Source organism: Otolemur garnettii, unplaced genomic scaffold (genome assembly GCF_000181295.1).
Source record: "Otolemur garnettii isolate 467f Iridium unplaced genomic scaffold, OtoGar3 scaffold00025, whole genome shotgun sequence".
NCBI classification, from domain to species: Eukaryota; Metazoa; Chordata; class Mammalia; order Primates; family Galagidae; genus Otolemur; species Otolemur garnettii.
The window spans coordinates 14102832-14128297 of record NW_003852420.1 but is presented as its reverse complement, the minus strand read 5'-3'; the positions used below and the strand labels follow the sequence as shown (position 1 = coordinate 14128297).

The following is a 25466-nucleotide window of genomic DNA, read 5'->3' as shown; positions in this document are numbered from 1 at the left end:
CTTTGCCACTCCCCTACAGGACTGGCTGTCAAGGGTGGGGGAGGAGCCCTGGGTGAGTGGTCTGATGGGCACCCCAGGATGTTTGGGCCATGGGAATGGACCAAAGGTCCTGGAGAGTTGTCAGATCTGGGACAAAACATGTCAGTTTCCCAGATGCTGCCCCAGGGAGCCCCATCTGCAAGGTGGCTGAGAGCCAGGATTCATGTCATGTCCCCAGAGCTTTGCTTTTTTTTTTTCTAGCTAGGAATCAGTTGGCAGCTAAAATGTCTCAGGGGTTCTGTGGACAATTTTGTTTTAGAAAGAAGGCTATGTAGCAAGGTGGACAAAGGCCTAGAGCTCCCATAAGCTCCAGAAGTCCAGAATTGGAGCACCTATTCCTAGAATACTCCATTCACACTGAGTTCTAGAGCCCCTCATACCCCTGACTATGGCAGGAGGTAACATTCCCCCCAGCAGAGCAGCAGGGCTCTGTGTCCTCACCCTTCTTAACAGAATGTAGATCAGAGCCACTCCCTAGGACATTTTATCAGCTAAATGTTCTAGAACTTAATCTAGAACTAAGCATGTCTCTAGAACAGTTCCTCTGCTAAATGTGCTAGGACCTTATGTATACTTGAGCCCAGGCAGAGATCTTCCTAGACATTTTATCTGCTGTGTTCAAGACCTTTATCTAGAAGAAATGTTCCAGAAGCTCATCTAGAACAAGGAATGGCTCCTTGAAACATTTCACCAGAGGTGTCTGGAACTTCATCCATAACACAGCCCACAACAAAGGGTGACTCCTGAGGAGCTCCATGTCCATATTCTCCATGCTCTGGATGACAGGTCTCCTCTCCCAAGTCTTTCACTCATTCTTGCTCTGCTAGGCTAGACCCTGGGGCTCTTTCTTCTGTCAACCCCCAACACTTCCAGCCCCCACCCCAACACCCCATCCCACCCCAACTCACTCTTTCAACTCTACTCTCGCCCAGGCTCCAGGCCTCAGGCCTGGCAAGTACTGTGCTATCCCTGTCCACAGACGCTCCAACCCTACCCCACACCTTCCATGGCCTCTGCCATACTTCTCAGAGATTTCCTCCCACCACTGCCCACAGCCCCCTGAGGAGCACAAGGCCTAGGTAAAGACCCCAGACAGTGCCTCTTTCTCTGGCAGGTCCAGCAGAGGTGACATTTGGGCAACACCAGGCAGGGGAGAGGGCATTGGGCCCCATGAAAGCAGGACAGCTCATGAGGAGTGTAGCACCAGTTGGTTCCCTGGGCCCTGGTTCAGGGGACTCTAGTGAATGGGCCACAGGCCTGAAAATGGGACCTAGGGCTGGGGCCTCTAAAAGCCTGCCCCTCCCCTGCAAGAACACAATGGCAGGGCCACTCTACCCTTGGACCAATAGATCCACTCCCCCATCACCTGGTGGCCCTGATATTCTGGGCTCAACACTGTGGCTGATGTAACTTCAGCCAAGTCTGTCCCTTTTTAGGGGGCGAGACCATAGCCTACACTGTGGTCTCATACTCCAGCAGCTCCTGGGAGGTCCCCACACTCCGGTACTGCAACCGGGGAGTGGCAGGCGAGGAGTACTCCAGAGCCAGAATGGTCTTCCGGAGCCGGCGGTCAATAAAATGAGCATCCCATGCTGGGTACTTCTTCCGGGGCAAGTCAATCCGAATGACAGGCCCCTCTGTCCGCAAGGTACGGGCCACTGGTGTGGGGGGCAAGCCAGGCCGCACCTGGAAGACAGGTGGTGTGGGGGTTCCCGCTCGCTCACCCCCTATTGAGGCCCCATCCCGCTCTGTGCCTGTAGTCCTCGGCAGAGACCTTGGGGGACTTGTGACAGCATCAGGTGGTGGGCCACAGGACCCTGGGGACTCCGGGAAGATGCAGCCAGGTGCTTGGGGACCCAGCATGGGCCCATTGGGGTGCAGGAGGCAGTAATAGACACACATGAAGAATATGCCCAGTGCAAAGCTGGAAGCCACCACGCAGACCAGGATGAGTGAGTGGAAGTCAGTTGAGAAGTTGCGGCTGGAGTACCAGAAGCCGGTCAGAGCAGCATTCTCCAGCAGGACGATGCAGTAGTACAGGGCCATGCGGCGGCGGCTGCGGCCCTCCTTGACGTTGAACCAGCAGAAGATGTAGATGATGCCCACCACCATGTTGTAGATGATCTCCTCCCACTTGGACATGCAGAAGTCCGTCTCCCCTTGGATGACCCAGAAGGTCATGACGCACCAATGGGCCACAATGAAAATGCCAAAGTAGAGCTTGTAGACGCTGGCAAAGAGCGCGAAGGCCAGACTGCGGGCAGCAATGGTGAACAGGTGCCACAGCACCTGGGCCACTGCACCTTTGTAGGACAGAGGCCGCTTGTCATCCCTCGAGTCCCGCAGCACCTTCTGGTAGGAGGCCAACGTCCAGGCCAGGGACACAAGGGAGGCAGAGGTGGACAGGGCTGTGGAGACAGGGCAGGGCCAGGGTGGGCTGGGTTAGGGGTGGGTTTGGGTTGGAGTCTGAGGAGAAGGGGAGGGTTCTGGGTCAGGAGCTGGGTTTGAGGAGGTGTGAGGGAAGAGTCTGTGGATCAGCAGGACTGTGGGGAAGATCTAGGTGGGGGTTGTTCAAGAGCAATGATGAAGTGCCACGTGGGACTAGGTGTTTCTGCGGGGGTGGGAGCATAAAGGGAGATGGGAGACAAGTGGTTTGGTCTCCATAAAGGTCAAGTATAGGACCCTAGCATGGAGCTGTTAGGGTTCAGAGGTTTTGGGTGGGAGGGTAGGAAATTAGGGTCCAGGACTCTGGGTGTGGGAGAGGAGGTGAAGAGAGGGTCACAGGGCATGGAGGAGCCAGGAGGGGACCATTAGAAGATGTGGGCCCCCAGGATGAGGTAGGGTGGAGAGAGGAGACCCAAAGTGAGAAGAGTTGTGATTGGGACCCAGTATTCTGGGTAAGGAGACTGAGAATGGGGTGGGCAGGTCTGGGTGGGAAGAGCACAGGGTGCTTCAGGAAGACGGGACATTGAGGGGTAGGGGGTTGGCCTGTCTGTCTGTTATAGAAGGACAAGGGCCCTGGGGCCCCAGAGAAGGGATAGAATGATGGGCAAGTTCTCTGTAAATTGGTGGAGACTGGCAGGTCTGTGAGGCAGGGAGGTCCCCAAGAGATGGAGGCTGGGCTCAGGACAGAATGGAGAGGGCAGGGGATTGCCCAGAGGTTCTAAGTGGTGTTGATGAGGTGAAGGGCTTCTCTAGACTTGGCAGAAGTAGGGTCAGGTTGGCGGTGTCAGTGGGAAGGAAGGAGGACAAGAGGAGTGCCCGGGGGACCAGAGGAGCAGTGAGGGGGGGAGAGCCAGTCCGTCCTCACTCTGGGGGTTAAATGGGCCATGGAAGGGGACACGGGTCTGGGGTCTCGAGAGGTCTGGAGGGTGGTGAGGACAGAAGGGCGAGCTCCCTAAACCCTGACTGGGTAGGCCGTGAGGTGGGCGGTGCACAGGACACCCCCAGGGCGCGTGGAGCGGGGAGAAAAGGCAGGGGCTGCTGGCGGGGCAAAGAGGGGCCGCGCGGGGCTCACCGGGCAGCAGGTCGGGCGCGCCACCGCGGTGCACCAGCAGGCTGAGCTGCAGCACGAGCTGCGGCGCGCTGCGCAGGAAGGTCTCCAGGAGGCGCAGCATGCTCACGTCGGCGCTCTCGAACAGCATCTGCCAGTAGAAGTGGCGCCGCAACCGCTCCCCGCGCCAGCGGCTCTGCAGCCCCAGGTACAGGGCGCGCAGGTACCTGCGGGAGCGGGAGGGACCCGGTACTCAGCTCCCGCGCCTGGGTCCACTGGCCCGTCCCACCCGTCCGCAGCCACCTAGCAGGCGCAGGGGGCAAGTCATAGCCCTGTGCCTATTTCAAATGACCATATAGGAAGGATCGCCTCTTGGAGCTGTTGTCCAGGGGCACTGAATGGGCTCATTAGTTTAAAGTACTGGCACAAAGTAAGCCTTTAATGTAGCCCTATGATTATTCCTATAACCAGTTGGGGCCTGCTTTCTTCCAGGGTTATTGACACCTGAGAGTGCCCCGAACTTACACTAGCCCTCTTACCATTCCCCACTTTATAGAAGAGCAAACTGAGACTCAGAGAGGTAGGTCATTTGTCCAAGGTCACACAGCCTGGAACCAGGATTCAAACCCAATCAGTCTGGCCTCAGGGCCCACACTCTAACCATTACACGCATTGCCTCATAGGTGTACTGTAAGCCATGGAAAGTTTTGCTTACATAGATTCCTTAAGGAACAGTCCCTTGTGTCTGGTGACAGTCTGAGTTCAGTTGTCATCAGCAGCTTCCTGGCCTGTCCCCACCCTCACCTCTGAGTGTCCGGTTCTCAACATAGGGTGCAAGGAAGTTGCTCACAGACAGTTTCTCTTGGCACTTGAGACTTTGCTGCTTCCTCTCGTGACACGTCTCTAAACAGACTTCGTGACTCTTCCTGGCTACTCAGCACAGATCATAGTTTCCAGAGCTGTCAATGTCTCCCTCATCACTGAGCTTTTTTTTTGCACATCCAGTTCCCTCTGCCTGGAATACCCTGTCATGTCCCTAACCACACCCCGGCCCCAAACCTGGATAACTCTTTCTTTTCTTTTCTTTCTTTCTTTCCTTTTTTTTTTTTTTTTGAGTCTCATTAGTCATCCTTGGTAGAGTGCCATGGCGTCACAGCTCACAGCAACCTCAAACTCTTGAGCTTAAGTAATTCTCTTGCCTCAGCCTCCCAAGTAGCTGGAACTACAGGCGCCCATCACAACACCCAGCTATTTTTTGTTGTAGTTGTCATTGTTGTTTGGTTGGCCCCAGGCTGGGTTCGAACCTGCCACCCTTGGTATATGTGGCTGGTGCAGTGCCGAGCCAAGGCTCAGCTTTTCAACACGATTTCCTCCAGAAAGCTTCTGCTGACCACTCTTCACGTGGGATAAGGCCTCTCCCAGGCTTTCCTCTAACCTAGTACCTGTCACAGTGGATTGTAACTGCCTGATAATGCGTGCATCTCAGGACTGTGAGCTGACTGTGAGCACCCTGAGAATGACGACGTTGGCTGGCTAACTGCTGTATCTTTAGTTCTTACAGTACAAAGTAAGTGCTCAATCCACGTGCACTGAATGAATGAAGGTGTGCATGATTGCAGATTTGCTGACCTGAATGAACTCAGTTAGCCCTACGGGGGTGTGGAAGGGACTCTGAAAGTCCTGAGTTCAGTTCCTGATTTTGCTTGTAATTTACTGTATGATCTTGACCAAGACCCTCCCTGATCCCAGTTAATCCCTCCCAAAATTCCTGTGAGGATTACATGGATGAAAAGAAGTGCAGTGCCCATGTAGGATATGAAGGGACCTGTCCACACAGATGTCTCAGAACCCTCATAGAGGGCTCCTCCAAAAGTGGCTTCCCCAGGAAACCAGGGGGGACAATCCCAACACAGATTCAATGAACCTACTGCCTGAAACTGAAATTGGAGACTCAGGCACTTCGGGGTCTACTTCTAGATGTGAAGTTGGCATTTCCAGGACATTATTTGGGAACCAGGGGACCAACTCTGTTCACTGTGTGCCATCAGCCCAAGGGAGGAATCACGGTGCTCCCTGGAATCTGGGACCAGCTGATACTGAGAGTTTCCTAAATAAGTACCCTGGTCTTAGCAGCTGTGTGGCTTCTCTGGGCCTCAGTTTCTCCATCTGCCAATGAAAGGGATGGACTTGATGACTCTGGAGATCCTTTCAGAACTAATATTCTCGGACCTAGACACCCCTCAAAATGTGACCAGGAACATCCCATTTAGGGCCCTCCTCCTCATCCCTGGGTCATTCTGGCACCAACTGATGGTGGGTGTAGACATACTCTCAATATGATACATTATAGGATGGGCACCCAGGGTGGGAAGAGGGCGGTTCCCTCAGAGGCTGACTTGGGAAATCAAGGCCCCTCAGTCCAATTCTTCCACGCCATGCTGGAATTCCTTTGGCAGTTTCCATGCTTCTACATCTACAGCTCCTGTACTTCCTGAGATAGGGAGTCCCTGCCTCTGGAGGCAGGGTCCTTGGCTGCTGAGCAGCTCCAGAGCTGGATTGTGTTTCTTCTGATGAGCAGAAACTTGTCTTCCTGTATCTTCCATTCTCAGGCCCCTGCCTACCTGACATAAAAGGGTCCCTGAAGCCACAATTATTCATTCATGGAGCAGGTGTATTTTGACCACATGCTCTATGCCAGGCTTTGTGCCCTTGTGTATTTTGCAGTTCCATGGGAGAGAAACAAGGTATGAGGTGAAATAGGTGCTGCAAGACGCTTTGGAACCCAGAGGAGAAAAGGGCAATTTTGCCTGGGGGAGGGCTTGGGAGGACTTTGTGAAGGAAGAGCCTTTGATCTCAGTTTTAAAGCATAGGTTGGCACTTGGACGCAGATAGGAGGTGGAGGGCATTCCACGTGGAACAACCAGTTGATGCAAAGGGACAGTGGCTTGAGAAAACATGGCCTTTTAGGGGAATGGCCAGTGGTTTTTCAGACCTGGATATAGGGGTTTTAATGGGCAGGGGCATAAGCAGACAAGAATTGTGAAGGACGCCAACTTCTGGACTGAACAGTTCAGATTTTATTCTAAATCTGAATTCTGTCCCAGAATCAGGGGTGATGTGATCAGCTCAGTAGCTTAGAAAGCATGCTCTGGAGGCTGGCTTGGAGGACAGCCAGGAGAGGATGGGGTTTGGTCCAGGCCTACATGACAGGGCTGAGCTAAGGCAGGGGATAGAGGAGGGACAGAGAGTGGGGATAGAGGAGGGGCAGAGAGCAGATCTAGAGGTGGCCAGAAGTAAGGGGATAGGGGAGAGACCAGGATGGCCCCAGAGCTTCTGAGGGACCTAGAACACAGGCCACCTTTCCCAGCTTTCTTCACCCCTCCACCCCACTTCCTTCCCCATTCTCTCAGCTCTGGCTTTGAATAGGAAGGAGAGACCAGCTGGTCCAAAGAGAAGGGGCCTGGGGAGTTGGGGGAGGGTGACACCCTGGAAGTTTCTCTCAGGCTGGAAGACCATCTGTTTCCGGGCCCGGGTCAGCATGAGGGAGGCCCCAGTCCCTGGCCAGCATCCATCAGCACCTGACAGGCTGCCTGCCCACCTCCCCGCCCACTCCTGCCCCTTCTTCTGCCAGCTCCCAGCCAACCCTAGACAAAGGGCTCACACAGCCCAGGGCCCTGTGAGCAGGAGCAGCAATGGAGAAGGGAAGGGGGAGGCCTTTGAGTCCTAGGAATGTGGGGTCAGTGGGGAGTGTGGAAAGACCACACTGCAATCTGGGGATGAAAGGCTTGGGTTTTGCCTCACTCTGTCCCTTTTGGCAACCGGACCAAAACTGTGGCTGTTCTTTCCAGCCGGCATGAATGCTCGCTGCCAAAGGCCTGTGAGATTTTCATGGACCTAGGAAAACATTTGAAGCCTGAAAAAAAAAAAAACAAAAATTGGCTCCAAAACACAGGGAGAAACTACAGAATCAAAATTAATAAATGTTTAATTAAATGTCTGCAAAACAGAACATGATGTCAGCCAGTCAACTGCAATTTGGCTTTTATCTGGTTATATATAATTTACATTTGATGTTTGATGTGGCTGCATTTTAATATGTTTGAGAGATATGGGGCCCACAGAAGTCTTAAACCAGTCCTGCCCAGGACACGCAACCTAATTTTCCTGGCCCTCAGTTTCTCCTTCTCTAAAGTGGGGCTGGCATTTGCCATCTACCTACGTCATAGCCACTGGGGTAAGGATCAGAAAGATGAGATGGCTGGGGTTTGCTTCTTAGCTAGCCCTGACCTGGACTCGCTGTGTGGTCCTGGGTAGTTTCTCTGCTTCTCTGAGCCTGATTTTTCTCCTTATTGTTAGTATTAAATGAGGCAATGGATCTTAAAATGATCTATAAACTGCAGGGGAATGTGTTCATGGAAGGGAGCACACACCCTGGGCAGAGGCCTCTGGTTCCTCCTGACCACTGAGCAACCTCTCTTAAAACCTCCTCCAGGAAGCCCATCCTATCCCACATCCCACACCATTTGAACGGAAGCTGAGAGAAGCTGGTCTTCACTCAAGAGGACACCGCCGCTTGGGAATCTGACTTGGGGATGGTTGTCTATCTCCTCTTCTTCCAAAATGCACCCCCAGGCTATCCACATTCACTACCACTAGCTGGTACAGGCCACAGTCTTCTGCCTACTGGCCATGTCAGCCTTCTGTGTGGGCTGCCTGCACCCACGGCCACTTCCCTACAGTCCACTCTCCACATGGCAACCAGCGGGGTGTTTCTAAAACCTGTCAGATCATGTCATTTTCCTTTGCAAAACCTTCCTGGGGCCTCCCTTCACTCTTGGAATAAAACCCAAGCTTCTCCCCTTGGCTCACAGGCCCAAAACCATCTGGCCCTGTCTGTTTCTCTCACCTCATCTCAAACCACTGTCCCTTTTGTCCCCAACACTCCAGATGCACTGACTCAGGACCTTTGCACTTGCTACCTGCTCTGCCGGGAACATCCCTTTGCCAGATCTCCCTGTAGTTGGCTCTTCATCCGCTCACACGTCACCTTCTTCGAAAGGCCTCCCACGCCACCCAGGCCGTGTTGGCAGCTTTGCCCTTGCCAAATCACTCTAGTCTACCATACCATCCTGTCTTATCTTCTTAACATGCATGATAAAATAACCTTATTTCTTTATTTATATATTTCTTTCCTTTATTTCTGCTTTTTCTTCTTTTTTTTTTTGAGACTTTCTTACTCTGTTCCTCTAGGCCTGAGTGCTGTGGCATCAGCCTAACTCACAGCAACCTCAACTCCTGAGTTTCAGTGATCCTCCTGTCCCAGCTTCTTGAGTAGCTGGGACTACAGGTGCCTGTCACAATGGCTATTTTTAGAGATGGGGTCTCTCTCTTGCTCAGGCTAGTCTCAAACTCTTGAGCTCAAGTGGTCTTCTCACCTTGTCTTTCCAGAGTGCTGGGATTACAGGTGTGCGCCACCTCTCCCAGGTGATCTATTTATATATATTTATTTTCTGTTCTACTGCTGTGGATCCATGAAGGCAGATACCTTGTCTGTGTTGGTCACCACTATGGCCCCAGCATTACTGCATGTAGTAGGCCCTTACTAAATATTTGTTGAACAAATAAATGTGAGTCTATGCATGTGTCTCCTTCCTGAACTTGGAGAGCCCTGGGGTTTCTGGGCCTCATTTTATGAAGAACCAGGACACCTTATAGGCTCCTCCTGCTTGTGCTGACTCATTTTGGTCTTTTTTCCTCCAGAAAGCCTTCCCTGATGCCCCTCCAATGTAGCCAGGCCTCCCCTTTTCTAGCAACTCTGAGACTTAAACTGCCTGAGGCCCGGTGTGAGCCATTAACCTCACAGGCAACTTCTGCTAAATCCATTTTATAGAGGAGGAAACAGGCACTGAGTCGATTTTGAATCCAACTTACTGATTCCCAGTCTTGTGCTTCGAGAAGAAGCTTGTCCAGGAAGAAACTGGAAGAGCAGATAAATGTGCATTGTTGGGGTGCGGTTGGGAGTAAAAAAGCCAGGCCTGGCGAGGAGGAGAGAAGCTAGTAGGGTGTGAAATCCTTCTGCTCAAGGATCCAAAGAGCTATCTTTTCTGGACCCAATGCCTGCTCCACAAGCAGGTAACAGGGTGAAGAAATGAATGGGAATTCATTTCCTTCTCCTCTTGTGACCCGGGAACCCCCAGAATCCCTCAGAGTTCAGAGGCTCCCGTCTAAGGAGAAGAAGGAGGAGAGGAGGCTGAGAGGATCCTATGTTCCTGAAAAGCCAGGAAGCTTCTGGGCCAAGCATCTGGGTCACCCTGTCTCTCTCCTGTTCTTTGTTCCTGAGCCACCCCAAGTCTCTGGTTCTAGGTCAGGGTTTCTGGCCTGGGCCTCATTCCATTTAGTCAAACTTGGGCCGGAGCCTGGACCCATCACTTTGTCTGACCTCAGATCCTCGGTTACTGTCTCTGTCTGTGGCTCAGATCAGCTTGTCTGTCACGTCTGTCATGTCCCTTGAATACACAGTCAGGCATATTTATCTATTCCTCCATTACTGTCAGTCAGTCTCACCCTTGGACCTGGGGTCAGTCCACCTGTCTGTCCCTTGGACTGCATGTCGTATTGTCTCTTAGATACTATGTCCTTCTGTTAATCTGACCCTATGATCCTAGGTCAGCCTGCCTGTCTGCCCTAAGAGGCCAGAAACTTCAGTGTGTCTGTCCCCATGGATATTGGGTCTACTTTTCTACCCATCTTTCTGTCTGTGTCTTAGATGATAGGTGTGCTTGGTGATCTGTCCGTCTGTATCTTTTAGTCCTTTGGCTGCTTGGTTCATCTGGCCTGCTGCTCAGCTCATGGTTTGGCGTGACTGCCAGTTTCTCGGCCGTCCTCCCCTGCCTGCTCCCCCTCTCCCTGACTCTGGGTCTCTCTCTGTCTGTCTGCGTCTCTCACATCCTCAGCTCCTCCATCTGTCGGTCTCAGCATTTCCGAGTGTGTGTTCTCGCCCCTCCCCACACCCCCTCACAGCTCTGGGCCAAAAACACAGCAGCTTCCAGCGGCTCCCTCCTCCCTCCCCATCCGGAACCGCCCTCCAGGGTTGGCTAGCTGTCTGATCTCCAAGGTGGGCCTGGCCCTGCAGACCCCTGCAGAGTGATCAGGGCAGGGCAGGAAGACAGATGGGAGAGGCAGGAGAGGTAGGCTGATGGGAAGGAACAGGACACCCCTGCCAGCTGAGCCCATTGCATCTGCAGGTCTGCAGGGGATGGTGTGGAGGGTTAATAATAATGACAACAGCTCACATTTACTGAATGTCAACCACAAGACAGGCTGGGCTGAGCCTTTTTATACATGTGCAGATTAGTGTGTCCATAACCTCATAACAAATCTTTGAGGTGGTTACTACTCTTACCACCATTTTATGGATGAGGAAATTGAGACCCAGAAAGAGACTGGGACTGGTCCAAAGTCACACAGCAAGTTAGAGCCAGATCTAGGACTTGGTCCTAGCACTCCAAAGCCTCCTGAGCCAGAGCAGGGATGGAGAGCTCAATCAGACCCTATTCTGTCTCCCTGGTGCCTCAGCTGCCTACCACCCTGTTGTGCCTGACAGCTGCCCAGGAGGACTCTGCTAGGATCCCGGATGGACCTAAAAGCTTCCCTTGGGATTATGCAGCTTTAGAGAAAAGTAGAGGATGGGTGATGATAGTAATTAGAGTCAAGAGACGCAGGCGATTCCTGGAAAGTCCAGCTCCTCTGTAGGCCTCAATCTCCTCTACAAAATGGGCCTTAATAATCGATTCTTGTACACCATGGAATTTCCCTTGGTGCCCCTCACCAGACTCTGAGAAGATTCAGGCCCCACAGCTAGATCCTGAACCCAAGTGCTTGTCTCCACTGTGTCACCACCCTGAGCCACGTTCCACACCCTGGCAGCCTCCTCCAGTGCCCTTGCTCTCATCTTTTTCTCTTAGAGCTCGTTCTCCACAAGCAGACAGGGAGCTTATAAACTCATAGGTCAGGTCAGGGCCCTCCCCAGTACTCTTAAGAATAAAATCTTTACCGTGACCTCTGAGATCCAGTAGGACCCAGCCTTTGTCCCCCCTCCAGGACCCTGTCCCTCCACGGTCCCCCAACACTCTCTAGCTGCACCTTAGAAGGCCTCTGTCTAGGAAGGCCCTGATTAATGCCGGCCAAATGCTTACTCTTCCCATCTCAGCTCCATGTCACACCCTCAGGGGCCTTGCCAGACCTAGACACCCCCAAATCACTTCTGTCTCCCCTACCCCTCTGGTAGCTTTCTGCCATGATACCCTGTTTTGTTTTCTTAGCAACACATATTACGTGAAACCATCTGATTTACTCACTTACATATTTATTGTCTGTCTCCACCCATTGGACTGTAAGTGCCATGAGAGTGGGGACCACATCTACCTTGTTTGTTCCCTGACACATCCCCAGTGCCTGACACATCATTAATGCTCAATGCATATTTATATTTTAAGTGAGTGAATGAAGAAGTGAATATACTAAATAAAGTCTGCTTTATAAGCTCCCTAAGTAGAAGTGGCCAAATGCAGAAGGAAAGAACCCAGGCTAGGGAGGCAGGGAGGCCTGGGCTCAGATCCTGGCTCTATCACGTACTGGCTGTGTGGTCTTGGGCAAATTGCTTCCATTCTCTGAACCCATCTGCTCAATGTTCCACTCAGGGTAACTGTGAAATCAGAAAGTGGTACTATGTATAAAATGTCCAGTCCAGTGCTGGGTACTTGATCAGCGGAAGGTTTTATGAAGTTCTTTGAATCAGAGGCTCCATGAGGAAGGCTTACACTTTCTGGTTTCTGGTTTCAAACACAGCTGGAACCCCACTCCTAGGCTAGCTTTCCCTAGTGTTCATTGAACTTGTCCCCAGAGGACAGAGGGTCAGAGAAGTTCACTAGCCAGGTCTTCTTTGGGGTCTCTACCTCCCCCCTGAAAATAACTCATCGAATACCTTCTATATGTACTTTTCTACAATTCCCTCTATATCCCTGCGAGGTTTGTGGATATGATCCTCATTTCCCAGATGAAGAAAGTGAGGTTCAGAAAAGGCAAGTTCGTTTGACATTCATTCATCAATCATTTTTGAGCACCTACTATGCATCCAGAACTGTGTGAAAACACTAACCCTAACCCAAGGGTGAGCAAGACAGACCCAGCCCACCTGCTAAGAACTGAGTCTAATGGGATTAACTGAAGATTAACTAAAGCATCATGCAAGCAAGTCACAATGAACATGTTCCATGGGCCCCAGACATGCTTCCAACGGGGGCTCATGCTCCAGCACTGAGGACAGCAGTGCCATTGGGAAAGGACCTGGCCCAGCTTAGGAAGGGCATGGCAGTCAGGAGAGGCTTTCTGGAGGAGGTGACTACTGAGCCATGATCTGAAGCAGGCACAGGAGTTAACTAAGGAAAGGAAGGAGGGAAAGAAGTTTTTGACTGAGAAAACAACATGGGCAAAGGTCCTGAGGGGAAGGGAGCAGCAAGTGGGCAGATGGTTGAGCTCAGAGAAGGAGGAGAGAAAGCAAGAAATGAGGTGGGCTGGGGTGGTGAAGGATTTGGTCTGTATCTTGAGAGCGATGGGGAGCCAGGAAGATTTTTAACAGGGAGAGACAGGATTAGATACCATTTTAGCATTTTAGAAGAAGCCTCCTGGTTATATGGAACAGATTGCAGAGGGACAAGGGTGGAAAACCGGAGACCAGTTGCCAGGTGAAAGAAAGGGATGGATTCCAGAGAGCTTAGAGAATTGACTTGCCTGAGGACAAATAGTCAGAGCTGCACCCCCAACCTGCACTGGCCAGCTCTTCCCATTCCACCTTGGAGCACAGATCAACTTGAGCTAGGCCCCAGGAACCCAGATCCAGCCTGCAGTTTTCCAGGAAACACTGGGCCCCCAGATATACTCATATACCTGCATATAGGGCCTGAGAAACTATTGAAGGGTGATGGCCCCGGGCCCTCTCTCCATCTGCCTACCTTTAGTGCTGAGTGCTCCTGCAAGGATGCAAAATGGGGCCTTCCTGGGGTTGGCAGCCAAATGAGTCATAAATGTCAGTAAAGAATGTGATTTTACACATTTGGCTCCCATTTCATGTGGTTCTGGAAGCTGGGCTCTCTCCCTCCTCCTCAGCAGCCCCCCACAGAGTCAAAGCACCTCTTTTTTTTTTTTTTTTTCTTTTTTGCTGGGCTTAGGCCAAACATTTTCCAGCCACTAATTTTAGGCTCTGACTGAGAAACTGAGACCCTCTCCCATCCCACTCAGCCCCATCAGCTCCCAGCCAGTGTCCTTCTTTTTGCCCAGCAGAGAAGCAGGCAGCCCTTTTCCAAGGAAGCATTTAGGACCAAATTCATCCCTCACCGTATGGGTGCAGCCAGCTTGCCTCGCGTCTCTTGACCTCAATTTCCACCATCTGTGAAATGGGTTGATGAAATGGGTACTGAGTGGACACTGAAATTCAGGACCCTGTATTCAAACCCAAGGCCCTATGTTCCATCTTTCTCTCTTTTCCTGATATTCCTGTGTGGAGCTGGGATGTCATGAGCCAATGGGAGATGGGAGAATTTACCAGGAGATCCAAGAAGGGGGAAAGTATCATTTCTATCTGTCCTTGGTCTGGGTGTGTGATACTAGATGGTAGTTAGGGTCTCTAATGCCAATGCTCAGAGGGGTCGGGTTGATATCATTATGAGGGACCCTCGGGAAGTATAGAGGGGTGCCCTGTCTAAAGAGGTAGCCACCCGTCAGCTCCAGCCCTGGGAGAACGTGAGCCCAACATGGCTGAAGTTTCAGTTTCTCAATAAATGGAAATTAAGACATTTATGAAAGAAAGGAAGGAGGGGGGAGTGAGGGAGGGACAGAAGGAGGGAGGGAGGAAGGAGAAAATCTCAATTTGGAAATGTTGGCAATAAATTAAAGAAATACCACATGAATTTTTAAGAAATTATTATTCCTTTTTGTAGGTGTGATAGCAGTATTACATATTTTAGTTATGTTTTTCAAAAAGCCTATCTTTTTAGAGATGTCCTAAAATATTTAGGGATGTGATGATATGATGTCATAGATTTGCTTCAAAAATAACATGTTAGGAAAGGAAGTGGTGTGGGGTCTACTGCTATGCGCCCCAACACTTACGTGTCCAACCCCACATATGGTTATTTAAATGTAAATTAATTAAAAGTAAATAAAGTTTAAAATTCAGTTCCTCAGTTACACTACTGATAGGTCAAGGGCTCCATAGCCATGTGTGGCCAGCGGCTACTATATTGAATCCTGCAGATAGAGAGCATTTCCATGACTGCAGAGAGTCTATTGGATGGTGCTGCCAAGAGTCAATAATTGTTGAAGCAAGGTGATGGTTCATGGGGGATCATTACCCTACTCTCTCTACTACTGTATAGGTTTAACGTTTTCTATAATTAAAAGTTTCATTAAAAAGTAGGATTAGAAAGTACTGTGTGAGCCAAACCAACACATCCTTGGGCTGAATTTGCCCCGGGGCCACTACTTAGTTGCAACCTGTGATCTGGCAGTTAAGCATCATAGAACCTAGCCTCAAAAAACCCCAAAGTTAGAGTCACAGGCACTCAAAGCTGGAAGGGGCTTTAGGCATCATCTATTTAACCTCCAAACTGAAACAGGATTCCTGCCAGAGGTAGCCACTTCCGTCTGCACGCCTCTGGGCCTATGGAGTTCACGTCCTTGGAACAGCTCTATTTCTGGGCAGTCTGATTGACAGGGCATTTTTGCTTCTATTCAAATGATTCTGCCTCCCTTTACTTTGGGTGATCATCTGTCTTCACATTATCTCTGGAGCCACACAGCAAGTCTTCTTCCTTGATAGGAGGTCAGTGGGTGAGGGTTATTGAGAGTTAGGACCCCTAAGGTTCCTCTCCTATCCCCTTCTTGTTACTAAGCAAGAAGAGTGGGCTGCTACTTGGGCCAATTATCATAATAATAATGGTAAATGTTTTCTGAGCATATGTTGTATGGCAAGCCCTGTGCATTTATATATTACCTCAAGATATTTTCAGAAGAAACTTAAGAGGTGGATAACTGTCACTACCCCCATTCACAGATGAGACAGGAGCTCTGGCTGGGGAAGCTACCTCTCCCATGGTCATACAGATGGGAAGTCATGATGCCTTGATCTGCACCAGTGTCCCAGCTCTCAGCTATCCTGCTTTCTTGTCCAAGTCCTGAGAAAACTCAACCAAAATTCTCAAGCCCTCAACTGGACTTTACAGGTAGAGTATCTAAACCCCAAGCAAAGAACTGACTTGCCCAAAATTCTGATCTCGAAGGTTCTATCAGCATCAACATCCAGTTCACAACATCTATTGAGCACTTTCCTCCGTCTCTTAAGTCAGTCACACCTGTATCCTCCTGGGAACTCACCCCGGGTTGTTTCTATTATATCTTCTGCCTTGTCCTTATTCTTAGCCTGTTGACAGTTTGGAAGACTGAGGATGTAGGCCCAGCACACTTCAGTGCCATGGCCATACTGCAGAAGGCTTCTACCTTGCCTCAAAACCCCCATCAGCTACAGACATAAAGCCTCCTTCAACAGACTTCATGTTGCCAAGGCTGCCAGGGATCTTACCAGAACTGGCTGGAGGCAAGGTGACCAACTGTAAGAGAGGGGCTGCTTTAAGCCAGTCACCATGGGGGACAGAGAAAAGAAAGGGCAAGGCCTTGACTCCCCAGGGGCTGGTGATCTGGTAGGAAAACCAGGCAAGTGGGCAGATGATCACAACAGAATGTGATCAGGGCTGTGGGGCAAAGGGGAATGAGTAATCATGCCTCGGGGGAAATCTGAGAGGAAGAACCCAGAAGGTTAACAGTGCATACTTTGTATTAAAATAATGCTTTTAAAATATGTACTTTTCTGATTTTTTTCTTCTGCTTCTCAAAACAATGCACACGGTTGTTACCACCTGAAGGTAACATAGCTTGGTGGTTGGAAGCCTAATTGCATGGCTTCAAACTCTGGCTTGGCTACTTACTAACTTCAAGGCTATTCCTCTCTGGGCTTCAATTTCCACATCTGTAAAACAAGGCCAATAATGCTAGCTAGCACTAATTAGGCACTACTATATGCTGAGTACTGTACAAAGTACATATGTACTAAGTATTAATTCATTAGGGTAGGGACTGTTATTATCCCCATTCACCGATGAGGAAGTTGAAGCCCAGAGAGGTTAAGTGACTTGCCCAAGGCCACACAGCTAGTTAATGACTCTACAGTCCTTATTCTTCATTATCACACTCCATACTTGACACAATTGTCATAAGACAAATGATCTTATCTCAGTCTTAATAAACAATAACTATCATTTTCAGTAATATCTGATTTTTAAAACACAGGTGAATGTATACATGTATTTCTGGATTAATTAAAAACCAGACGTAAAATCTTCAAGCAGTACAGGAAATATCTAATTTGTGAGTGGAAATCTTCCGTAACACAACCCTTCTGCCCTAAGGGTAGAGGGGAGTCTTTCTTTATGCCTTTTCTATACTGCCTGAAGTTTAAACAAGAGTGTATATATAGCTCCGATAAACAGATGAAACAGCCGAGTAATTTCCATTTTAGATGAAAAACAATGACTTTTGCCTGGTTGAGGGAGTGGAGGTGGGGTGTGAGGGGTAGAGGGTGGTGTGTGTTGGGTTTGTTCGGGGAAAGCGTCTCAGAAGAGGTAGCGTTTGTGTTGGACCTTGAAGGATGTGCAGAGTTTCACTGGGAGGAGAACGTACAAGGGTGTAGGAGGAGGAGGTACTGCAGGCAGCTGCTCTGAGCAGGAAGGAGTGCGTGGCTTGCTGCTGGGCGGTGGGATGGAGCAGCAGGTCATCACTGCGGGTAGAGTGGCAGAGAGAGAGAAAAAGGGCAAAGGGCGCAGGGCCTTGAAGCCCGGCTAAAGTGCTTAAACTCGCTGTAGAGGCTCAGGGGAGCGAGGGCCATGGCAGGGTCGCATCTGTGCTTTAGAACCTTCACAGGTGGAGGTGGGGTTGGAGGATGGGCATGGCTACTAGAGGTCAATAGGATTTCCCAGGGGAGGAATGTGGACACCCAAACAAAGGCAGCATGGTGAATGGAGAGGCCAGGATAGATCCCAACCAAACTCCCTCCTCTCCCTGGGGGCCTTCACCCCAGCTGCTGGGGTTCAAAGCCATTTCCTGGCAGCTGTTCCTCCTACTCCCCAAGGGTTCTCCTGTGTGGTCTTCACAGATCAAACAGGGGACACTGGGCTCAACCACCACTGCCTCTGCCGCTGCTGTGTCTGTTAGGAGCAGGTCTAATGGCCCATGGCAGCTGGATGGGCAGGGGAAAGAGGGCAGGTGGGGCAGGAGAGGGTTCTCCTGTAGAAGGTTCTCCCAGGAGGTAGGTATCGAGACTAGGACAACTCTGCAGAGTAAGAGCTGAGAGGAACCTCATGGACAGTCACCAAGTTCAGGGGGTTGTAAACATGTTTCGGCTGTGGGACTGACTATTCAAAACAAAATCTCAGATAGATCAAGAAAGAGAAACTCAGAGATATTCATGTTGAAATGATGGTGAGTGAGCCGTGACACAGAGTTTGAAAACCACTATGGAATCCAACCCCTGATATGTTTTATGAATATTAATACAAACAATAATGGCTAATGATAATTGTTGAGTACATTTTGTGTTCAAGGCATTGTGCTAAGTGCTATGCACATACTATTTAATTTGCTACTCCTCCAAATCACACAAGATAGATAATGATAGAATGATGTCCATTTTGCAGATAAGAAAATCAAGACACAGACAAGTGATGTCATATGCCCAAAATCACAGAAAGTGGCAGATACAGGTTATGGCTGATTCCAGTAAATGGGTTCTGAACCATAACTACCCCAATGGGGAAAGAGAGGGCCAAGGAAGGAAAGAGATCCTGTCAGCTCAGCCTGAAGCTGAGCCCCCCACAGCCCCCCACTGCTGCTACACTGCCTCGCCCCCTCATCTCAAGCCTGGATCTTTGTAGCGACCTCCTCATGGGTCCTCAGGCTTTTCCTTGACTTCGCTCTAGTCTATTTTCCATCCAGCAGCCAGAGTGGACATTGTAAAACCTAAGTCAAGATCTTCCTCCCCTGGTCAAATTCTCCTGGGTTCCCTAGCCATGCAGAGTAAACCCCCAAGACTCACATGGCCTCTGGGGTCCTGCCTGACCAGGCTCCTGCCAACCTAAACCCCAGCATCTCCCACTTGCCCCTCACTCGGCTTCTGCTTCATGGGCCTTCCTTCTCTTCTCCTGCCTTTGCCTGCAACACCCTTCCTGCAACTCATGCTCACTCACTCGACCCTCTGCCCACATGCCACCTCCTCAGAGAGCCCCGCTCAAACCATTTTATCTCAGAGAGCCACACCCTCCTCCCTGGTGCTCAATAGTTCCCGGTTGTGTGGCTGTTTCATTTTTCCCCACAATACTTACCATCATTTGACCCATTGTATTATCATTCATATATAATATATATTTTATTTGTTTATTGGTCTTCACTAGACTACTGAGTTCCAAGAGGGCAAGGACTTTGTCTTGTTCACCACTCTATTCCCAGCACTTAGAACAATGCCCAGTATACAGCAGGTGCTCCATAAATATTTGCAGATTAAATGGCTGGCTGCTGTGTCACTATGGGTCCTGGGAACTTCAATATCTCCTTGCCCTCCTGCTCCCTCATTGGCCACATGGTCAGTGAACAAACCTTTGTTCCTTGGGGAACACAGCCCAGGCTGATGGAACTAACAATTACCAACAGTTTCTGAGCCGGTGATGATGGAATAAGCCCTTTGCTAAACTCTTACACATTATCTCATTAAACCTTAAAACAACCCCCGGGGTAGGTGAGTACCATTATGATGTCTAGTTTACAGGGGATGAACGATTATGTGTCTCATCAAGGTCACATATAAGAAGAATTAGGGTCTTGATTTGAACTGAGAACATTTGGATGCAGAGTCTGTGCTCATAACCATTATGCAAAGAATATAGTTTCCCAAAGGGGCAATGCACAGCCCGACTCACTAGCTCATTTCTAAACTTCTCTGGGTGGTGCCCGTAGCTCAGTGGGTAGGGTGCCAGCCACATACACCAGGGCTGGCGAGATTGAATGGAAGCTGGGCCTACTAAAACAAAAAATAGCTGGGGGTTGTAGTGGGTGCCTGTAGTCCCAGCTACTTGGGAGGCTGAGACAAGAGAATTGTTTGAGCCCAGGAGTTTGAGGTTGCTGTGAGCTGCGACACCAGACGCCACGACACTCTACCGAGGGCAACAAAGTGAGACTCTGTCTTAATTAAAAAATAATTATAAAAGAAAATAAACTTATCTGTAGTACAAGGTTTGTTAGTGGCACAGAAAGCAGTGCCAGGGGGCCTAGGTATGGGGGGCTAGAGGGAGGGTTTCCAAAGTCCCATTTCACCCCTCCCTCCCCATTTTGGGGTCCCAAGCTCCTAACAGCCTGGAAAGAATCCCATGCCAGATCGTCTCCCACTAATTGGCTTAGCAAACCATGATTATCTGGGCAAAGCTGAGGCCCAGTGAGTTCAAGATTAGGAAAAGCAGGATTCATGGCTTACTGCTCTGCTGCCCACAGGGTCAGAGGAGACAGGGTTAGGACTTTAATTGGCTTAAGAGCCCTGGTGGCTTAACAGCTCAAAGGGTTTGAGGGGGAAGGGAGGGATGAAGACAGGTTGGTGCCCAGTCCACAGCCAGCTTCATGCCCTGCCAAAGGACCTATTTGCTCTTCTCTCAGTGATTCACTCTGTGTGTACACAAAGACATTGCTCCAGGATCCTCCCAAATAGCCAATGTGTAGGACCAAGGATACAGCTGGGCTTGGGGGTTGGACAAATCTGTGTTGGCACTTCACATCTCCCTCATCTCCTGGACAAGTTACTTGGCTTCTCTAAGCCTCACTTCCTTATCTGATAAATGGGTATAATCAATAGCCACCAGAGGGAAGGTTTCAGGGTAAGGCGAGATCACGTGCTCGGAACACCTTACATGCGGCCGGCTGAGACATGGTAGGTGTGCAATGTCTATCTGTGAATTCCTTCTCCTCCTCACTTTTCTCAGAGCTTCATTTTATGTTTAAAATATTAAAAATAAAATCTTTCATGCAAAAGAACCTTATCAATTGTGACTAACTGGAGCAGAGGTTACAAAGAAGGTAGGCTCGCAGATGTGTTTCCTTTGGCTGACACTATTTTTTAAAATCTTAATTAGGAGTTGAAAATTGAGAGAGTTCACACAAAAATCCCGATTTCCCATTTCTCTTGAGAAATCAAGACTTGAAGATATAGGGTCCATGATTTCTCATGGCACCATCACTTGGAGCTGGGTATTAGTTTCTCCTTACCTAAGGATCCTACTTGCTCCATAAATACTCTCTTGTCTGACACCCAGGTATCTTATGGTCTGTTATGTGCCTGGCTCCTTGGAGCATTTAAACTTTTGATTCAGCATTATATAAGCCTAATAAGTTGAAAAATATCTGATTAAAATTATTTTATTCCAAACTGGGGACATGGTATTAGGAGGTGAGTGATTGGTCAGTCTCCCAGATGTGACCCTGTTGGACTCAGACACACATTTCCTTTCTCATTAATTACCCCAGGCTTTGCCACTCAGAACATCTATGGGAACATCTCACGTGGTTAACAAACATGTTCTGCCAACATTGCTTAACTTCCAGGAATGACAGTCCTGGCGACTTCTCTATACCTTCTCTGAATTTCCCCCCATTTATCCAGACCCTTAGCCATATTAGAACTCAAAGCTTTTGAAGCAAGGGTATGGAGACTTTAGCTCTGATCACAGACCCAGAGTCAGAATTTTAGAACAGGGAAGGCTCTTAATTTAATCTCATTTCACGCACAGGGAAACTGAGGCCCAGAGATGGGAAAAGCCTTGCTCAAGGTCACCCAGCAATGTAGTGACAAATAAGGATGAAGATGCAAGTCTCTGGACTAGAGTCCGGCCTCCCCAAAATTCCAGCACTTTTCTCACAATACACACCATTTCCCCATCCTTATCCACATAGTTCAGCTCCCTCCCCTTTCCCATTCTTATCTCAGTGCAACAGAAGCCCTGACTTTCTATCATCCTGGAATCTTGGAACCTAAGACTCATAATTCTTCAAGATTGGGGTATATTTTAGTGGCAAAATTGCAAGGTGGATAAGTTGAACTCAGGCTTCAGAAGCAGACAGTCTTTAGCCCCAGCTCGTCCAGTCCCTAGCTGTGTGACCTTGGGCAAGGATGCCCCCTCTCTGAGTTTCCATTCCCTCACCTGTCAAGTAGGAATTATAATGCTAACCACATGACAGGATCATTAGAACAGATCCAGAAGATAAAGCAGAAAAAAGGCAATGAGTAGGCTTGGCACAAAGTGAGTGGTTAATAAGATAATTGTTACAGAACTGTAAATTAGGGCAGTCCTGCTTAAGTGAATGCGTAAGCAAAATGATACAGATGTGATCAAAGGGAAGGGTGGACAAATTGGGAGTATGTATGCCCTGTCTAAATTATTACAGGCCTGTTACTGCTAGATCCAATTGTTTTTAAAGAGAAGCTATGCCTCTGTTTTAAAAACACTATACAAGCCACACAAAACACTTCAATAGGCCACATTCAACCAAAGAGCTATTAGATTCCTATCCCTGAAAAATCATCTCATCCCACTGCCCTCACTTTAACTGGGGGTTAGTAGAAATAGCTAGCCCTCTTATCCCAGAAGCCATGGAACTGAGTGGATGCTTGGCCATTCCAGCTACTCACCTGAGACCCCTCTACCTGTGGCCTTTTTCTGCCTTGTTTGAGAAAAACTCAGTTTATGTTCAAGAAAGAAGAGAAGTATTATTTTCTTGTATGTGGATTCTGAATGAGGGGATAGTCAGTGAGTCGAGGGGCAGCTGGCCCACTTTAGGCTAAAGAAAAAGGGGGATGAAGCTTGGCTACCAAGAATAGGAAGTTACCATTTCAGAATCTAAAAATATCTTTCACCATCTGTCCACTTGGGCACAGAATGATAAATGCAGATTAGTTCCTGGATGTAGACATGAATATTTTTATGTGTCAAGCTAATAATAATAACAGCACCTTGTGTGGCCAGCGATCCACTCCCCCTTTTCCCCCAGGGTGAGTTAAGTGGAATATACACATTATTTTGGCAGACATAGATAGGGAAACCAAGGCAGAGAGAGATTCCACAACACAACAAGGGTGACACAGCAAGTGAGCAGCTGGGACAAACCCTGGGAGTCCTATTTCCAACCCTCAGCCCAGAACTGAATTTTCTGAGTTAGGCAGAATATGTTAACAAGTAGCAGAATAAATATAACAACAGCAATAAACACCCATTACATCTCTAGAGTGACTTTTCCCATGCTTTCCCCATATCTGTTATAATCATGATAATCCATTATATTCCTAAAATGTTACAGTTGCAGGGCATTTACACAGACCTCTCACCCGACCATCCCAACAGGTAAGACTAGTGTAACGGTAAGTCAGTGAGATGAGAATAGGGATTCTCCCTCATTTCATGAGTGAACAAACTGAGGCTTGCAGAGAGGAGGCGGTTTGCCCAAGATCACATAGTAAGCAAGTTCACTCTAGTAATGCACAGTAGGACCTAAACTACCAGAGCAATTCAGATTCAAGAGCAGCCCCCAGGCTTAGAATTCCCCCTCTCTCCAATTAACTCAGCACAGCAGGCATCTTCAATCCTTTCAGAGGAAGAAGCCCTGAAGTGGGCAGCTTGAATGAACCCTTAGTTTTGCTTTACTGTTCTGAGATTAAAGGGCAGCTAGAGGCTATCTAATCTCAGTTTCAAGATTCCAAATCCCCTTGACCCTGTTCAGAGGGGAGGGTACTGGGAGTCATTAGGAAATAGAAGCAGCTTGAGAATGTGTCCCAGCCGGGTCCAGCATACTGTTTTCCCAAATAGTCCAAGAAGTTTAGGCGGGATATTCATTTAGCTGCCTCTAATTCTGTGTGTCTCCTAGAAGGTTTGAAAAGGGCTACAATTCCAAAGTGAGAATCTGAGAGAGCAGCAAAGGACTTCTAAGATCTTTCCTAAGCCCCAGCTTGGCACCCAGGCAGAGAGCAGTGGGTCAGGACTGGAGGAAGCCCTATAGCCCTGTTCATGCCTCACAATTATCCCCTATGAGCCCTAAGCCCTCCTCACACACCACTGAGGATCATTTTCTCTTCCTTCTGCCCTCATCCCCTGCCCTCTCAATGGCCAGATCAGAGCGGATGGCACTGGGGTTGGTCAGGGTTTAGGGGCAGAGGTCAGGGAGGAGTTGACGGAGAAGAAATCAGAGCTGCAGTGGGTGGGGCGGGGCGGAGGTCAGGATAGGAGGGGGCCTGGAAAGGTCAGAGCAGGGCTGGGGCAGCAGGGAGCCCCTCACCACCCCCGCTCCTCGGACTCAGTTCCCTTCACCTGAGCTTTTCCTACCTCCAGACCTGGCCGAGCTGCAGGAGGTGGACGAGGGTCTGCAGCAGCCAGATGCAGAGGCGGCAGCAGCGGCGGCGGTAGGCGCTGGCGGAGGAGGGCGCGGGCCGGGAACCCAGCTCCAGGCTGCCTTCTTTGGTCCGGAAGGCGACGGCGCTGTCCTTGGTGCTGATGGCTGCTTCACCCGAGCCGCTGTCCTTGGTGCTGGCGGCGGGTCCCGGGGCCCCCGCGGGCTCGGTGTAGTCGTAGACGAACCAGCGGAAGCTGAGCAGCTGCACGACAAGCGAGGGCAGAAGCACGAACAGCAACGTGAGGCCGAAGTAGGTGCGCTGACCCTGCAGGTAGTAGGAGGCCGCCAGCCACAGGTCCGTGGCGCCGTCGGAGAAGAACACCAGCAGCGCGCACAGCACCCAGCAGCAGTCCCGCAGCTCATAGCGCGGCCCCGGGCCTGCCGCCTCGACCATGCCCGGGCTCCCGGCCGCCGCCGCCGCCGCCTCCCCGCGCCCGCCCGCACTACCCCGGGCTCCTCCGGCCGCCCCCTCCGGCCCCGGGCCGGCCGCGGCCGCCGCTCCATCCGACTTCGCGGCCATGTTGGCGGAGCAGGAGGCGGGGAGCGACTTCCGGGCGGCGGAGGGGGTGGGGTACCGAGTGGGGAGGACCCTGTGCGGGCGGCTCCCGCCTCCTCCTCTTCCTCCTTCTCCTCTTCTTCCTCCTCCTTTCTACTTCAATTATTCATTCTTCTCGGCGCCGCCCCGCCCCTCCCCCAGCCCTTCAGCGCTGTGGCCGGATGAGGGCCGCCCCTTGGGAAGGCAGAGAGGGCAGGGAGGGGAGAGCATCCCAGGTCACACTATCCTTCCTTCCTCGGAAGTGTAGGGTTCCAACCACATGCTTTCTGCCTCTCACTTCCCCTTGGACACCACTTCCTTCTTTTTTCTTTAAACCCCTCCATCCCCTCTTAATTCATCTCTTGTGCTCACCTCCGGTGGCCTGGATCTGAGGGGGTCTGGGGGACCAGGGACTTGGATGTAAGGGGCTGTTTGCGGGAGCCCCCCAGTAGCCCTGTAGCAATCGGTCAATGATTGCTTCACTTGCTAGTTTCCTGAGTGTTCACAGATTGTTCCATCCGCTTCTTTGATCTTGGAAGGTCCCTTTTCTTATTGTCTTTTGAAGCTGAGAAAACTGCACCTCTGAGGGTTGCTTTCTCTTCCTTATCCTCTCCTTTCCTCCCTCAGGAACTGCCTTTATCTGGCTGTAGCCCTAGTAGAGTAGGCGGAGGTAAAGGGGCAACGTCCAACACGTAGAGGAAGGCATGGGAGGAAACCCCAGGTGGAGGAAGGGCAAGTGCAAAGGCCTGGAGGCCTGAGACTGGAGGGCATGTTTTCAAGGAAGTCTGGATCACAGATCCAAGGGGGTAGAAAGATGGG

The 25466-nt window shown here is 50.1% G+C and overlaps 1 protein-coding gene across 1 annotated transcript; it reads right to left on the bottom strand.

Moving 5' to 3' along the window:
• Nucleotides 1-510: 510 nt before the first annotated feature.
• On the bottom strand, nucleotides 511-24811 carry XKR7 (XK related 7). The gene is made up of 3 exons (XM_003788080.1): nucleotides 24046-24811; nucleotides 3557-3759; nucleotides 511-2447 (listed from the first exon to the last, which is right to left on the bottom strand). Exons 1-3 carry the CDS (start codon nucleotides 24630-24632, stop codon nucleotides 1492-1494), a joined length of 1746 nt encoding a protein of 581 aa, XP_003788128.1. The 5' UTR covers nucleotides 24633-24811; the 3' UTR covers nucleotides 511-1491.
• Nucleotides 24812-25466: the final 655 nt, after the last annotated feature.